The 18,388-nt window shown below is 38.2% G+C and overlaps 1 protein-coding gene across 1 annotated transcript; it reads left to right on the top strand.

Moving 5' to 3' along the window:
• Positions 1-1,862: 1,862 nt before the first annotated feature.
• On the top strand, positions 1,863-18,111 carry LOC107571546 (beta-klotho-like). Its single transcript, XM_016257870.1, has 6 exons — positions 1,863-2,558; positions 4,690-5,203; positions 10,352-10,617; positions 13,939-14,647; positions 14,963-15,319; positions 17,669-18,111. Exons 1-6 carry the CDS (start codon positions 1,863-1,865, stop codon positions 18,109-18,111), a joined length of 2,985 nt encoding a protein of 994 aa, XP_016113356.1.
• Positions 18,112-18,388: the final 277 nt, after the last annotated feature.

Raw genomic sequence — 18,388 nt, 5'->3', positions numbered from 1 at the left:
GGAGGCTCATGAAACAGCTTTAGAGGGATATTGAAGCTGTTCTTCACGAGTGAAAGCCAGGTCAGATGATGTTCTTCAGCGCTGCATGTGTTGGAGAGATTCTTAGCAAATAATTCATGTTCATATCTAGGTGGTATCTTTAAACATATTCACTTTAATGTCCCATATTGTATTACGAGTTTTATTAAAACGACCAGATTTCCACCCTTTTCTTTGTTTATATGAACGTTACATTAAAAGAGTTTTGCATTTATTCATTTATTACATAATTTATTTTCAAATGCCTTGAATGTAGGCTTATAGATTTTTTTTTTTGCACAATCCCAGACCTAAACTTTGAATCTTAAATATGAAAAAAACATAATAAAATATGAATTATTGGGTTATTTTAATTTGTATTTTTTTATATACATTTTATTACCTTATCTTATGATAAACAAGCTATTTTAATATTACTTGTTTGAAAATTATTTATCATAATTGTCAAAATTATATCTCAGCTGTGACGTCATTTCCAATTTTTCCTTTGATTAACTTTTTTGCTACTGTACTCTTTCTAGACAACCGTGTCGATAAAGAGCTTGAGATTAAACATGAGGCGTGATATGTGGAGAAACCTGAAAAATAAAGGTAAATATAACTTTTTTTATTGTTTATTATTTATTTTTTGTGCACAATTTTTAGTCTGTATTTTTTCAGGTTATGCAAAACATTCAAATATTGTGTGCACTTATGATACATGTAAAAAATACTAGTTATGAAATTAGTCTTACACGGTATGATTTTTCTAAGTTGTAAATAAAACAGATTATTGGAGTATATTACTTAATATTTTCAGATGTAATTAAATATGTTACTTGCCGTTTCTTTTGTAAATATTTGTGAAATTTAGTAACAGTTTCTAAAACAGTTTTAATGAGATATTGAAATGAAAAACGTGTATAATGTTTTGTCGAGTTGGTTGTCGATTGTTGTTTTTAATTACTTTGTTATACTGCTGTCTGTCTCATGGATCTTGGCATGAAAATAACCACAGATGCTGGTATGGCAATAAAAACAGACAAACAAATAAATAATACAATAACAATAGTAAATAATTATTAAAAATAATATATCAAATTTGGTGCAAAGTAACAGTGTAGCAAGAAGTCCAGAGTCTTTAAAATGTTGTTTCCACTAAAGAAAATATTAATGATGATTCAGAAAAGACTATTTTATTTAATTTTATTTTAAATTGGTTTATTTATTGTCTGTTTGTTTCTGTTCATTTATTTCTTTATTATTATTATATAAATAATATTTTGCATCCTAAAGAAAACCAAGCCTATTTTGAGATTTTTTTTTATTATTATTAAATATATTATTTTTTTTATTTATTAGTAAATATATTTAATCACATTGCATGTATTTAGACTGATGAACGTTGTATATTAGATATTGTGCATACTGATATATAAATTAAGCCGAGTATAAAAGGTGTGATCTAAGATAGTGTACAGTCCCACAGAGACATCAGTGTGTGTTTCAGAAAAAGCCAAATTAAATTTGCTCCATTGATCTTCCAGATAAAATATCCTTCATTCTCCCTGCTTCTTTCTTCTTCTTCTTCTTCTTTCTCTCCGTCCATCATCAGTCTCTCTCTCTCTGTCTCTCGTTCTCAGACGCTGTAAGTCATGAGACGATCAGAGTTCATGTTAATCATTGATCAGAGCTTCGTCTTCCTGCACTCTCAGATCTTCAGTGTTTATGTGCGTCTCTCTCTCTCTCTCTCGCTACGAGCTTCTGGTTTTCTTTTATTAGTAATGCTTTGGTTTTCCAGCGGAGGACGATGAGTGGATCTGTGCTCCTGTAGGTGGCTCACGATGTTTGTTGTCTGGTCTGTATGCGTCTCTTTAGTGTTGATTTTATGGGGAACGTCTGAGAAAGTCCAGGGAAAAGCATCTAAACTGTGGCTGCAGCCGCTGAACGAGACGTTCCTGCAGACTGGTGAGTTGCCCAGTGGGTTTCTGTGGGGCGTCGGGTCTGCGGCGTTCCCGACCGAAGGGTCCTGGGATGCGGATGGGAAAGGCGAGTCTGTTTGGGATCGCTTTACCCGTCACACAGATCCGTCCAGCAATAGCTACATCCAATGGGAGGAGGATCTGGAGTCAGTTCGGTATCTAGGTGTGAACTTCTACGCCTTTTCTTTATCCTGGACACGGATTTTCCCAGACGGAAACGCGAAGGCGCATCCCAACCCGGCCGGAGTGCAGCATTACCGCCGCTTGATCGGGAAGCTGAAGGAGCTTCAGGTGGAGCCAGTCGTGACTCTGTTTCACTGGGATTTGCCGCAGGTCCTGCAGGAGCGCTTCGGAGGCTGGCTCAACCGAAGCACGGCGGATGTTTTCGCAGATTACGCTGCGTTTTGTTTCCGAACGTTCGGAGCCGAGGTCCGCTACTGGATTACGATGCATAACCCGTTTCTCCTGGCCGTCCAGGGCTATGGGACCGGCGCTCACGCTCCCGGAGAGACCGGAGACCCCGCTGACCCCTTCATCGCCGCACACAACCTCCTCAGGGTGAGTCTGGGGTCAGAGGTCAAAGGTCGGGCTCGTTTTTCAGCTCCGCTGTGAAAAGAGCGAATGCGGAAATAATGCAGTGGCGCGACTGTGACCTTCACTGGGAAAGATATTTAGGCATTCGTGAGCTTCCAAATGTGAATCAGAAATGTGAGATAAATTAAAATACAGTTACAAATGTATAAATAGTTTTGTTAAAAATATCACGTTTTACACAAAAAAAAAAAATCAACAGATTGTTTTTGGGGTTTTTTTTGCATGAAGGTAAAACATGTTAAATTGACATTGTTTTCATGGCAATTAAGCACATTTTACATCCTAGACAAAATAAGATTTTTTTTTAATTATTGTAATTTTTAAATACATTTTTTTATGTTTTAATGGTCATTCTAATTATATTTATAAATTGCAGTGTGTTGAAATTACTGTAATTCAATGATTTAATTTTTTTTTTTAAATATTAAAATGAATTATATTATTTATATTAGGTTATATTTATATATATTTAATCTTATTTCTATTCTTTTTTATAATGTTTTAATAGTGATTTTAATTCTATTTATAAATTGCAGTGTGTTGCAATTATTTAATGACCCCGCTGACCCCTTCATCGCCGCACACAACCTCCTCAGGGTGAGTCTGGGGTCAGAGGTCAAAGGTCGGGCTCGTTTTTCAGCTCCGCTGTGAAAAGAGCGAATGCGGAAATAATGCAGTGGCGCGACTGTGACCTTCACTGGGAAAGATATTTAGGCATTCGTGAGCTTCCAAATGTGAATCAGAAATGTGAGATAAATTAAAATACAGTTACAAATGTATAAATAGTTTTGTTAAAAATATCACGTTTTACACAAAAAAAAAAAATCAACAGATTGTTTTTGGGGTTTTTTTTGCATGAAGGTAAAACATGTTAAATTGACATTGTTTTCATGGCAATTAAGCACATTTTACATCCTAGACAAAATAAGATTTTTTTTTAATTATTGTAATTTTTAAATACATTTTTTTATGTTTTAATGGTCATTCTAATTATATTTATAAATTGCAGTGTGTTGAAATTACTGTAATTCAATGATTTAATTTTTTTTTTTAAATATTAAAATGAATTATATTATTTATATTAGGTTATATTTATATATATTTAATCTTATTTCTATTCTTTTTTATAATGTTTTAATAGTGATTTTAATTCTATTTATAAATTGCAGTGTGTTGCAATTATTTAATGAATATTTTTTATAAATATACAAAAACATTATATATTTTTTGCATTATGTTTTTTTCATAATGCAAATGAAAATTATCATAATTCTTAATAAGTCAACAATATCAGTTATTCATGTTTTATCTTAAAAAATAAATAAATAAGAAGAAGAAGGTTAGAAAAGAAAGTAATGCCTCTAAAAAATAGGCACATTTTACTTCCTTTCCACACAAAAAAAAAAAAAAATTTAATTAAAATTTTCATTACAGGTTTTTTTTTTAATTTGTTAATTTTAATAGTAATTTTAATGACATTATAAAGTATTGTTTTTAGTGACATTATAAAGTATTGTAAAGTTTCATTTTTCTTTTACTGTAATACAAATATTTTATAAATTATATTTTTATTTTTTTTATTTTTTAAACTTTAATTTCTAATTATATATTATTTATATTTACATTTTCATTACTATTACTATTATTATTATTATTTAAATCCCACAGAGACCATGCATTATTTTTCCACCCTGTTACTCTGATCATTTTGACATTAACTAACTAAATAAACAAATAAATAAATGCAAAATTTGGCAAACATTTTTTAAAAACAAGTCAGCAACACAAGTTTGTGATGTCATCTCAAAAACAAGACAAAATATAACATTAATGCTTCTAGACAAATTATAACATATACTATTATCTTCAAAATGAAAGCATAAAATGTGATAAACAGCCTAGTACAGGTATGAACTGTTCTGCATTATGTCTATATCTACATATAATGACTATATACAGGGTGATTCTGCTTAAATCTGACCAACACAAATATGTTTTGCTCCACAAAATCATCCCTGCTTCTGCATCCGAAAGCCAAGCGCAGCATCAGTGCTGATTTCTGTAGCGATGACGGTTTGCTCTGGTGTCTCCGCAGGCTCATGCGAAAGCCTGGCATCTTTACGACAAACACTTCCGCCGCCATCAGCACGGTAATGTCTCCATCACGCTCGGCTCTCATTGGGTGGAGCCTCTTCACGGCCAGGCCACGCCCACTAATCTGGAGCTCTGTCAGAAGGCCATGGAGGCTGTGATTGGCTGGTTCGCCGAGCCCATATATGGAAGCGGAGATTACCCCGAGTCGCTGAAGGCCTCGCACCGCGGCGTAATCCCAGAGTTTAGTGCGCAGGAGCGGCTCTGGATCAAGGGCACCGCAGACTTCTTCTCTCTGGCCTTTGGGCCCGAGATGCTGAGGGTGGGCCAAGGACTGGCGCGGTTCGGGCAGACGGTGAAGCTGGACCTGAGGAGCGTTCTGGTCTGGGTTCAGCAGACCTACAGTGATCCACAGCTGCTGCTGGCAGAGAGCAGCTGGTTCTCTGACGCTTCTGTCGGAGTCCAGGACACAAAGGCCATTTATCTGATGAAGAGGTTCATCATGCAAGTCATGCAAGGTGTGTGTCTTTTAAACCCTGTTCACACCTGCTGTTGATATGCATCTCATGCAGGGGCGGTTTTCTTTTACTGTAATACAAATATTTTATAAATTATATTTTTATTTTTTTATTTTTTAAACTTTAATTTCTAATTATATATTATTTATATTTACATTTTCATTACTATTACTATTATTATTATTATTTAAATCCCACAGAGACCATGCATTATTTTTCCACCCTGTTACTCTGATAATTTTGACATTAACTAAATAAACAAATAAATAAATGCAAAATTTGGGCAAACATTTTTTAAAAACAAGTCAGCAACACAAGTTTGTGATGTGTCATCTCAAAAACAAGACACAATATAACATTAATGCTTCTAGACAAATTATAACATATACTATTATCTTCAAAATGAAAGCATAAAATGTGATAAACAGCCTAGTACAGGCATGAACTGTTCTTCATTATGTCTATATCTACATATAATGACTATATACAGGGTGATTCTGCTTAAATCTGACCAACACAAATATGTTTTGCTCCACAAAATCATCCCTGCTTCTGCATCCGAAAGTCAAGCGCAGCATCAGTGCTGATTTCTGTTTTTCCATGTACATGTTATAATGGCTTTCTTTCATGTTGTAGACCACGACATAGTGACTGATTTACAGTTTTCACAAAAACTAAATAAATTATAAAATGATAAACCTCACAATTGAGCCTTTTTAAGAAAAGAGATGAGACGGAAGTATAACTTATGATATTAATTTAAAACGGGGTTATGTGGGTGGATTTTCGCGTTGGTCTGAACAAAAACGGCAGACGGGATTATTGAAAATGCACATTGATTCTCTGCCAGCAGGAGGCGCTTTTGGAACATCAGAAATACAGCGGTTTCCCCGATAACGGCTGTAAACAAAGCAGCGCTGCTCATAAACACTAATCAGATAAAATGAAAATGCTATGGAAAGTTTTCTGAAGACAGTCGGTTCCCTTCAGAGATTCATTCATATAAAAACTTGAATTAGTGAGAATGAGAAAAATATAGCCTATATTGAGGAGGAAAGTCCACTGATGAGTGTGATGAGTTACCAGCGTAAGCCTGTGTGTCAAAGGCTGTCTAATTCTAAACTTTAAAATACACTTATTTTAGTTGTTTTAACTACAAATTTAAAGGAAAACTAAAAGGAAATACATTTACACACCTAAGGATTATATCAACCAAACTGTGTATGCGTCCTCTACTTGGGTTCTTATGAATAAGTAAGCAGCATTTAAAACAATAAGCATATAATACGCACTGTTGCTCAATATTCAATTACAGCTTCAGATGCATGATATTTCCATTTGCTACAAGCAGGATACACGAGAAGTGTGTTAAACTCGGACACGCAGACGCTTGTCGTGGTGATAAACACTGTAAATGGCAACCGTTCACGTGTCCGCGCTTAATGCGCATCTCGTAGATGAAAAGCATTTTAGGGGGCCCTTGGCTTTTGGGGGCCCAAGGAGGTTGCCTACCTTTACCTAATGGGTAAGTCCGCCTCTGATCTCATGTGAAAATGTAAAATTAAATTTTCTGCTTGTAAAAAAAAAAAAAAAAAAAGTATTAATTTGTTTGTTTTGTATATGTATTTATACATTTATTTGTAGTAAATAAAGTAGTTTTTACATTAAATGTTCCCTCCTGCAGGAATGACCAATCCCAGCAGCTGAGTGCTTAGCCATCTTCAAGAAACAGCTAAAAACACATCTCTTCCATCTTTATTTGTCCCTCTATATCTAGCACTCTCTATTCCAGAGGTTCACTGTGGACCGAGTGCAAGTCCCACGGGCCGCACGCATATCATTTACATATTACGTCACCAGTACAAACCAACCAGATTTATAACATTATAGCCTAAATGTTCTGATGTCTAATCGATTACATTCATTGAAATAAATGAATAATTCTACTCACCATTAATAAAACACCTGATGCTGTCGGGAGCTGACCAATTTTGTGAAATTCGGCTCGAAAAGGAGTAACAGCATAATGAAGTTGCAAAAGTTACAAATGTAGCCTATGTTGATCCAAATATGGAAAGCACTTTTGAATTGAATGATCTGAGGTTCTCTCCAGAGATGTTTTGCCACATTTCTGCAATAGGTTGTTTGCACATGACGTCACTGATGACGCGCGAAATGCAGCTGGAGGGCAGGAAGTGATTTGTCTCCATAGGAATCACAAGCAGAAACTCCAAATGCCAGTGTTTTGCGTTGTTTATGGATGCTTAAATTGGCCAAACTGAGAAACCACAAGGAGCTTTTATCGTGTACGAAAATGTGTTGTTCATAAGTGGGGAAAATTCAAGAATTTGATTGAAAAACGCAGGAAAAAGTGGCTTGTAAACCTGTGTCTGCGGTCGGGAGGAGCGAAGCTCATGTAATAATGCTCGTGTGTGTAAATGGTTATTATAGGATATAATAATATATTAAGATATTAATAAAGATATAAATAGATTGGGCTGCCACCTCACGCACGTATTGTGACAGTCAGAATTCACTCCGTGCTAAACGCCACACGTAGACACGTAAATAAGATATTATTTGCCGTTCAGAGAGCTTCACTGATTATAAAGGAACATCGTGAGATTGTGATCAATTGAAGTGAGTGACAGATTTTTAGTGATTATATGGAAGCGCTATTTGCTCGCTTTCTTGGCTATAATCAATTCAGAATTTGAATAAAAGTTGTTTTACGTGTTTAACCCAAACTAATGAATAATAATGTGCATTTGATTAGATATAACTGCAGTAAAAGATTATGACTGCAGTAAAAGATTATGAGATGCATTATTTGAATGCTTGGCCAAAGAGATGTGTCTTTAATCTAGATTTAAACAGAGAGAGTGTGTCTGAACGGTATCAGGAAGGCTATTCCAGAGTTTGGGAGCCAAATGCGAAAAAGCTCTACCTCCTTTAGTGGACTTTGCTATCCTAGGTACTACCAAAAGTCTAGAGTTTTGTGACCTTAGGGAGCGTGATGGATTGTAGCGTGGTAGAAGACTAGTTAGGTATGCAGGAGCTAACCCATTAAGGGCCTTATAGGCAAGTAATAATATTTTGTAACTGATACGGAACTTAACAGGTAGCCAGTGCAGAGACTGTAAAATTGGGGTAATATGATCATATTTTCTTGACCTGGTAAGGACTCTAGCCGCTGCATTTTGGACTACCTGTAGCTTGTTTATTGAAGATGCAGGACAACCACCTAGCAGTGCATTACAGTAGTCCAGTCTAGAGGTCATGAATGCACAGGTATCATGTTTCGTAACTTGGCAATGTTTCTAAGATGGAAGAATGCCGTTTTTGTAACATGGGAAATATGATTTTCAAAAGACAAGTTGCTATCTAATATAACACCCAGATTTTTGACTGTAGAGGAAGTAACCGTGCATCCGTCTAGTTGCAAATTGTAATCCACGAGATTCGGCGTACTGTCTTTTGGTCCAATAAGTAATATCTCTGTCTTATCTGAATTTAATAGGAGAAAATTATCACGTATTTATATGAGGGATGCGGGATATATGTCACTCCTGAAACTGTGCAGCATGTACAGGGTATGTGGCTGTTGGTCCTGTTAGCAGCATGTAAACCAAATTTGATTTAAATTCTGAATCGATTATAGCCTAGAAAGCGAGGAAATAGCGCACAATATTTTTGTACACGATAAAAGCTCCTTGTGGTTTCTCGGTTTGTCCGATTTAAGCTTCCATAAACAATGCAAAACACTGGTATTTTGAGTTTCTGCTAGTGATTTCTATGGAGAAAAATCACTTCCTGCCCTCCAGCTGCATTTCGGGCGTCATCAGAATCACGTGATCGCAAACAACCTATTAAGGATGATTGCTGCATAGTATGGCTGTTTCCTTTTGCCTGAACATCTTCAAGTGAGTGGCAGGGCAAACCGAAAGTCCCTTAATAACAAATGTGTCTATTCTGATGCTCAATTATACCAAACTAATGGCTGCTGATGACTATTTGAATTGAATTCTGCCAAAGCGTGCGCTTGTAAGTGTTCGTTAAATGCATAAGGTTAATTACGTGAGTACAGGTCTGCTCATGTCTGAAAATATTATATGAAAAACTAAATTATTTTACATAACAAAAACATTATAGCTTATATTTGTTTAGTACATTTTTTAATGAATGTAAAAACTAAAACAAATTGTAAAACTGCAAGTTATTTTTTAAAATTGTGTTCAGCATGGTGGGCCCCATTTGAATTCGTGACGGGCCGCGGGTTAAGAACCACTGCTCTATTCTAATTCTATTCTTTAAAAAAAAATGCCCCTTTTAGACTTGCACTCTCTTCATTTACTAACTTTTTTACTACTAACTGTTAACATCATTTACTAAAAAAAAACAAAAAACTAGCTTCTCTATTCTTTTAATTCTTTTTGTATTCTTTTTGTTTTCTTTTTATGTATTATACAATTAACAAAAAGCAAAAAAGGCCGCTAACACTAGCTTACTCTATTCTTTGTCTATTCTATATGGTTTCTTTTTATTTATTATATTATTAAATTTAAGTGTACTGTGTTTAGCTAACTGAGACTTATCACAGCACTTGTATTTTGATTGCGTCTATTGTTCTCCTCATTTGTAAGTCGCTTTGGATAAAAGCATCTGCTAAATGACTAAATGTAAATGTAGTAAATACATTTTATTTATTTATAAATAAATTTGTTTTTAATAAATGCATGCATTTTATTACATGCATTTCATTAAACGTTTATTCAAATGTAAATATACATAAACAAATGCCAGTTATTTATTTGTATCTAAATATACAAATACATAACATTTATTAATATTTTCAGAAATGTTTTATTTATTCATGCATTTAGTTTTAATAAATAGTCTACATAAAATATGTATTTCTAAACATGTATTTTCAATCAATAAAATGTAGTTATTAATACATGTTTATAAATAAATACATGCATTTGTTTGTTTATTTATATTTTCATTCATTTTATTTATTTTGTAATTTATATTAAAGATTGAAATGAAATGCTGAATGAATTAAATGCGAAAAAAAACTTCTTAAACGACATATAAAAGATAGTTTGTCAATAACATCATCATATCTTGGCATGTGTGTTCTCTCAGCTGTTTCTGTAGACGGAGTGCGTGTGTTTGGATACACGGCCTGGACTCTGCTGGATGGGTTCGAGTGGAATCACGGTTACAGCATACGGAGAGGTTTATTCTACATCGACTTCAGTGAACCTGAGCGCCGCAGGCTCCCGAAGACCAGTGCTCACTTCTACAGACGACTGGTCCGAGACAACGGCTTCCCGGCCGAAAACACGCCGCACATCGAGGGACGATTCCCCTGTGACTTCCAGTTCGGTGTGTCCGAGTCAGTATTACAGGTGAGGGAAGAGAAAAACACTTCATCTTTGCATTGCTGTAAAAACAATGTTTTAGTCATTTTAACAAATGGATTTAGTCATTTTCTGTTTTATTCTGCCCTTGAACACAAGATTTGGTGAGATTAGCTCAAGTTGTCCACATAGATAATGCACCAGGCAGATATTTGGTGGAACAGAACTTAATGCTCTTTATTTCTCAATAAGGTGAGGGAGAGGGGATGGGGAAAACTGCAACTAAAGCCTTTCTTCCTTCTGTGGTTTGCTCTTGGGGCAGCAGATCAATCTCTCTGAAGGGAAGGCCGAAGAGATGGAGGGTTAGTTAAAAGGTGTTCAGGCTACTCATGACCCCACTGAACCTCCATCCTCAAGAACTTGTCCCGTGTCTGGGCTTAGGGTGATCCAGCATTCAGCATCTGCTCGTATTTTTATAAACTGAGTTTTTCCTTCTTCCGTTTAAAAAAAAATCTCCGGCCACATGAAAACGCAAATGCATGCTTTGAAGCACTGTCAAGAGCATGCCAAGCCAACAGGTGGCGATATAATCACAACCATAAAGCCATGTTGGCCAATCAGAAGCCTGAAAAAGTTTCCAGTAGGCGGAGATAACAATGCAGGCGCTGACGTCACAAGCCAAAAACTCTGGTTTTCGCTGTCGACACGATAACACTGCAACCGGAGTTTTTGAAAATCTTCACACTGGCAGGAGTTTTAAAAAATGGTTTCAGTGAACTGGTGCTGCGTTTGCGTGTGGACGAATGGCCAAACCGCGTAGAAAAAGCTGCAGTTTTAAAAATAACCACGTTCGTGTGGACAGGGCCTGAGACACTACTGAGGCCTCTCTGTTCCCTTTTATGTGGTGGTTGTTGATTGTCCCTAACAGCCTTCAGCTAAGGCTCCCTGTTAGAGGGAAAAAGTTGAACAGCTGTGTTGGAGCTACCCCTGGTCCTGAACCCTCTTACTGGCTGGCCCAGCCCTTGTTTTTTCCTCTGATGGGGCTCTCCATAGTGCTGAAGGTGTTCAAGCTGCTTTGTGGGGCACCATACCTCTTTCTGGCCACCACATACCCCCCTTTCCATCTCTAGGCTCCCGCTTGGAGCGCACGTCCCACAGCAGTCATGTCTTCTGGACATTGCATCTGCATTCGCATGAGAATTCCCAGCCCGGTGTTCCACCTTAAATTGGAAGTTCTGCAACTGAAGAAACCAACGAGACTACCCATCTTTACCTCAGGAGTTACGGGGGTCTGGACCCCAGCTGCAAAGACGTCACTCGGAGAGGGAGTTGGTTCATGCCACTGCTTCAAGAGGTTTACATGATAAATTTGCTGGCCCTTTCTCCGGCCAGGTTGGCGCACTCTGTAGTTGACTGGGCCTGTCCATTCTACAACTTTATAGGGTCCTAGCCACCTGACAAGGAATTTGCATTCACTGGATGGGATTAAAACCAGTAAATTTTCCCCCAGGTGAAATTCTCGAACCTGTGCCCCTCGGTTGTATACCCGGGCCTGCTGTTGTTGGGCCTGCTGCATGTGTTCTCGTACAACTGGCCAGATCTTTGTCATTCGATCGTGCATCTGTTCCACATACTCGATGATGGTGTGATATCGTGATGGCTGCTGCTCCCAACGTTCCTTGGCGAGGTCCAAAATCCCTCGAGGTCGCCACCCATTGAGGAGCTCGAAAGGTGAGAACCCGGTGGAGCTCTGTGGGACTTCTCGAACAGAAAACAAGACATACGGTAACAACTGATCCCGAATTTTCCCATCAGTGTCAATGACTTTCCTCAGCATTTGTTTAAGAGTCTTGTTAAATCTCTCGACAAGCCCATCAGTCTGGTGGTGGGATATAGAGGATTTGAGTTGTTTCACCTTCAGTTGTCGGCAGGTCTCTTTAATCACAGTAGACATGAAGCATGAGCCTTGGTCCGTAAGGATCTCATCGGCTATCTCCACACAGCTAACGAGCTGCACCAGTTCTCTTGCCACAGCCTTTGAGGTGGCCGACCGGAGTGGTATCGCCTCTGGAAAGCGGGTGGCATAATCGAGGATGACCAGAAGACATCTCTGTCCCCAGCTGGACTTTGGCAGGGGCCCCACAATATCCAGTGCAATCCTGCTGAAAGTGGTTTCAATTATAAGCAGAGGAATTAGTGGATTTCGATATGTTACCTTGGGACTATGAAGCTGACACTCAGAACAGTGCCGGCAATAGTCTTCGACTTTCTTCTTGATACCGGGCCAATAGAACCGTGTGAGGATGCGCTAATAGGTCTTCTCTGACCCCAGGTGGCCTCCAAACAGGTGAGTGTGTGCCAAGTACAACACCTTAAAAGTATATGCTTTGGAGTCCAACAACTGTTCAAAAATTTCCCCTCTGCGCTGATCCACTCTATATAACAATTTATTCTTTATCATGAAGTGTGGATACCTCAATCTACTCACCCCTCTTGTAGTTGGCCCTCAATCATTTGTGCACTCCTCCATGCTTGAGTCAACACAGGATCTTGCAGCTAGGCAGTGCCGAACTGTCCCATCCTTTCCCCCAGAGGGTCTCTGCTGGGGGAAATTCAGAGAACACTTTGTGGGATTCTATGTCTTTGAGTACCTACGCGCCTCCTGGGCCCTCTGAGGCAGTAGCAGTGATGTCAGAACGTTCTTCCTCACCTCTATCCTCCTCTGGGCTGATTGCTTCTGGATCAGTCGTCTCTCCAGGGGTTGGAGTAGGGTGGTATTTGGACGAACGGCGCCTTCAGGGTCGGGGAGGTCTCTTCCCTTCTGCAGATTGGTCTGTCCAGTAGGTAGCAAAGGCCTGGCAGTCTCTGCCAACCACGACCGGGATGGGCAAGCACTCCACAACCCCTGCTCGTACTTGTTACTGGCCCCGAGGGGTAACCATGCTTACTTCAGCAGTGGTGTAGTTCCTAGTGTCCCCATGAATGCAGGACACAAAAATCTCCCTTCCCCATGACCGGCCCTGCAAACTCTGGCCGGACTAATGTCACCATGCTTCCAGAGTCAACAAGGGCTTCGATGGGGCAGCTCCCCCTTAATAGGCCCAACAGGTGGTCAGAAAATGGCACTTGAGTCTTGAAGAATCAGTGGCGCTCACTGTGGGCATGAGTTCCTCTTTGCCTGGGCAATCATGATTAATCATTTGACAGCACTAAATATAAATTAATATGGTATTAGGAACTTGTTTTTTTTAATCAAATTTGATCCCATTATTATATATAGCTTCAGTTAAATTTATCCTGCAGTTTTCAGTGCATTTGAGATACGGTTTGTGAGCGTTTCATGTGAATTTCTCTCTGTGTTTCTCTCAGGTGCATCTGCGTCCATTCTCGCCGCAGTTCACCGATCCGCAGCTGTACCGCTGGAACCTGTCGGGTGACGGCACTCTCTCGCCCGTGATGGGCATCTTGCTCCACACACGGCCGGTGCAGTGCACCGACTTCCTGTTCATCCAGCGGCACCTCTTCCTGCTGGGGGTCACGGGGTCGGCGCACTACCGCTTCGCCCTGGACTGGACGCAGCTCTCGCCCGGTGGTGACCCGGAGAAGGTTCGCTTCTACCGCTGTGTGCTGATGGAGCTCCAGCGCAGAGGGATCCGGCCAGTCGTGACGCTGTATCACCCCAGCTATCGCTCGCCTTCGCTGGGTTTGCCCGAAGCGCTGCATGCTGACGGCGGATGGAGGAACGCTAGCGCTGTGGAAGCATTCGTTAGCTATGCTGCATTCTGCTTTCACAAATTTGGAGAATTTGTTTCGACGTGGATCACTGTCAATGAGCCGAATCGGTTAACGGAAGCGTATACAGAAGACCGGAAAACTGTTGTGCGGAATTTGCTATTAGCGCACGCAAAAGCGTGGCGTATTTACGATGAACGGTTTCGACAGAAACAGGGTGGAGCTGTTAGTTTGGCTATCCATGCTGATTGGGTGGAACCGGCCAATCCATTTTTAGAATCTCACAAATCTGCCCAGCAACAGTTTTTGGCGTTCGAAGTGGGGCGTTTTCTCGACCCTCTGATTGGTAAATAATTTTAAGTTATTTAAGTTATTTATTTTTACTTTTTTATTATATTTGTTATTGTTATAACTGTTGATATTATTATTAGATTTCATTTTTGATTATTTTGCCATATATAAAGCACTAGAGCAAGTGCCCACTTTTAGCACTTGGTTTTATTGTTCCATAATTGTGACCATGGACCACAAAACCAATTTTGTGCTCCAGGGTCACAATTTACATTAATTTTCTTTTTCATTTTAAAACGATATTTTTTAGAATCTCACAAATCCGCCCAGCAACAGTTGGGGCATTTGCTCGACCCTCTGATTGGTGGAGGGAATGAGGGGCGTGGCAATGGCTTCTCCAAGGCCGAGAGGGCGGAGCTTAAAGGGGCGCTGGATTTCATCGCTCTCAATCACTTCACGACGCGTTTGGTGGCGCCATGGGAAAACGTGAAGCCGCAGAAGCCGGAGCACGGTTGTGCGCTGATGACAGACATCACCTGGCCGGCATCGCACCTGAGGCAGGCGCTCGTGCCCTGGGGCCTCCGCAAGATGCTGGGATGGGTGAGGGATCGCTATGGCGACCGCCTCCCCATCATTGTCATGGCAACAGGGGTGGACGATCAAGCGGTTCATGATGACCAGCTGAGACAGAGCTATATCAGGAGCTACCTGCAGGAGGCGCTAAAAGGTGAGCGGAGTCTGAATGTATATACTGTATTTCTGATTTAAGAATTTCAGAACTTCTACAGATTTTTAACATTTAAAAAAATGGAAAGTTACTTCATTATTTTGATTTAACTTTTTGTTATCGTTATCATTCTTGTTATTTTATTTATTTTTTTTTATTCATTGATTGATTCTTTTTTATATTATTTTGAGCCATTTGTCATATGTAAAGTGCCCACTTTTAGCATTTGGTTCCATTATTATTTTTCCCAAAGAATTTTCATAATAAGCATTTTTAAAAAATGCTTAATTCCTTAAACTAATTCATCCAGCTCTGATATGAATCAGAATCTAAATATATTTAAGAATTTCAGATGAACATTTTTATTCATTTTTATTCTTTTTTTAATCATTTTTATCTTTTTAATTAAATTATCTTTTATATTTAATTTTATATATTTTAAATTTGTATATATATATATATATATACATACACACACACACACATAAAATTATAACATAAATATTTAATCAATTATTTCATTATTTTATTGTATTATTCTTACATTATTATTACTATTATTACGTTCTTGTACTTTTATTTCATTTGTTACTTTGTTCCATTTTTTATTAAATTAAATATTAAATAAATAATTAAATATTTATTACTGATTTTATTATTACAGCAAACCAACCAGCTCTGAGATAAATCAGAACAACATTTGATTTGAAGCAAAACATTGGCAACCTCTATCCTCAAATCTCTGAGATATTTTGGTCTTTATGATAATATGGTGTATTTAAATATATAATCGTTAAGTATGAGCAATATAAACAGTGATACTTGGCTCATCACAGAGCACTAATGAGCTGTGATTATGAAACATGTCCTCATTATATCTAATAACAACATTAGAGATTAAAGAGGCTTGTTGCAGAATGCTAGCGCTGCAGTGTGTTTTATCTAGTGTTATATGTTTTACACGCTATAGTCAGCTGCTTCCCCTGAGGTTTAACATCAGGGTCAAAGGTCACACTGCTGTAATTCAGTCTCAGAGCTGTTAATGAGCGACCTTTGAGATTGTATGAGCACACAGGGACACACGGGTGTCATGTGGAGACTGTATGATCCTTGAGCCCAGCGCGCCTGCTTTTACAGTGTTTGTGCGGATGTGAGTCACCGTCGCTTCACGCTTTCGTGTGTGTGTGATCTGACAGATTACGTGATAAAGCTGTGAACAGCGTGACCTGTTTTTTCATTTGGAAAACAACACTGTGTGTTATATCACAGTTTTCCAAACTAAGTAAGGATCATGAAACACTGGCTAATAATAACAAAATAATCATTTTACAATAAAAACAATCAAAATAAAATACATACTAAAAAAGCCTAAATATTCTATTTCTTAAATAATTTGTTTGTCATGTGACTATTAACTACGTCAGAGAACCACGAACATGCAGATGTGTGAAATTATTGAAATATTAACAATATCACAACATTTAAAATTAACATTTAAAATTATAATAAAATATCAAAATAAGTCATTATAAAATATAAAGATAAAACACTTACTAAAAAGGATCAAATATTTTTTGTTTATCTGCATGTCATGTGACCATTGACCAATGTGAACATGCAATTGTGTTTTTAAATTATTGATATATTAACTAAATCATAAAAATGTAAATAGATTTTAAAAAATGAATAAACCATTTAAAAAAATCTAAATAAAACACTAAAAAGAAGATAAAATATTGTATAAGTAATTTGTTGAAATACTTAATTAAATGTAAATATTACTTATATTTGTGACCCTGGAGTCATAAGTAGCACAGGTATATTTGTAGCAATAGCCAACCAATACAGTGGATCAAAATTATCAAATTTTCTTTTATGTCAAAAATCATTAGGATATTAAGTTCCATGAAGATATTTAGTAAATGTCCTACTGTAAATATATTCAAACTTAATTTTTGATTTGTAATATGCATTGCTAAGACTTCATTTGGACAACTTTAAAGGGATAGTTCACCCAAGAATGAAAATTCGGTCATTAATTACTCACCCTCATGTCGTTCCAAACCCGTAAGATATTTTTTATTAAATCCGAGAGCTCTCTGTTCCTTCATAGACAGCAACACAACTGAAATGTTCCCAGGTCCAGAAACATAGCAAGGACATCAGTAAAACATCAGGGATTCAACCCTAATTTTACAAAGCTATGAGAATACTTTTTGTGTGCAAAGAAAACAAAAATAATGGCTTTTTTCAACAATACTATATTACATACAACAATATATTACTAGTAATATAAACCCTAGTGCTAGTGATGATTGACTGAAACCTCTTTCTCTGTTCTCCGAGCAGCTCGAGAGTTGGACGGCGTCAATCTGAGAGGGTTTTATATCTGGAAGCTTCAGGACCATCATGATCTTCAGTTCGGTCTCTTCAGCTCCGCTGCTCATCACTCTCAACCCAAAGCGTCCATCAGTCTGTACCGCGACATCATCAGCCACCGCGGCTTTCCGTCCGCCGCTGACCTGCGACCTTTGACCTGCAGGGACGCGGACAACGGGACAAGCTGCGAACTCTGCACACGCATCGCGGAGAACAAACCACTGCTGTTCTTCAGCGTCTGCGTGTCCATCAGCGCCTCCATGCTCTGCGTGCTTGTCATCATCTCTGTGGTGAGGAAGAGGAGGAGGAAGAGGAGGAGAACGCCGATTAACGTCGGGCCGCAGAGACTCAGAGTCCAGCAGAGGTTCCCCATGATGAAGGTTGCACAGGGCTCCTGCGCAATTAAACCTTAAAATTAATGGAATAGTTCAGGCAAACATGGAAATGCACTCATCCGAGATGTGGATGAGTTTGTTTCTTCATCAGATTTGGAGAAATGTAACATTGCATCACTTGCTCACCAATGGATGTGAATGGGTGCCGTCAGAAGGAGAGTCTAAACAGCTGATAAAAACATCTCAATAATCCACAAGCAATCCACACCACTCCAGTCCATCAGTTAACATCTGGAGAAGACAAAAGCTGAAACAAATCCATCATTAAGTCCATAATCAGAGCAACCGTATATTT

This window comes from Sinocyclocheilus grahami, unplaced genomic scaffold (assembly GCF_001515645.1).
Source record: "Sinocyclocheilus grahami isolate Dianchi unplaced genomic scaffold, SAMN03320097.WGS_v1.1 scaffold1612.1, whole genome shotgun sequence".
NCBI classification, from domain to species: domain Eukaryota; kingdom Metazoa; phylum Chordata; class Actinopteri; order Cypriniformes; family Cyprinidae; genus Sinocyclocheilus; species Sinocyclocheilus grahami.
The sequence above is the reverse complement of the archived record's forward strand: the minus strand, read 5'-3'. Positions and strand labels throughout refer to the sequence as shown.

What these genes read in the sequence shown, in the direction of transcription:
- LOC107571546 (XM_016257870.1), top strand. Translation starts at nt 1,863, where the DNA reads ATGTTTGTTGTCTGGTCTGTATGCGTCTCTTTAGTGTTGATTTTATGG. An exon ending in CATCATGCAAGTCATGCAAG is followed by an intron (nt 5,204 to 10,351) that starts GTGTGTGTCTTT and finishes GTGTTCTCTCAG; the next exon opens with CTGTTTCTGTAGACGGAGTG. An exon ending in TGTCCGAGTCAGTATTACAG is followed by an intron (nt 10,618 to 13,938) that starts GTGAGGGAAGAG and finishes TGTTTCTCTCAG; the next exon opens with GTGCATCTGCGTCCATTCTC.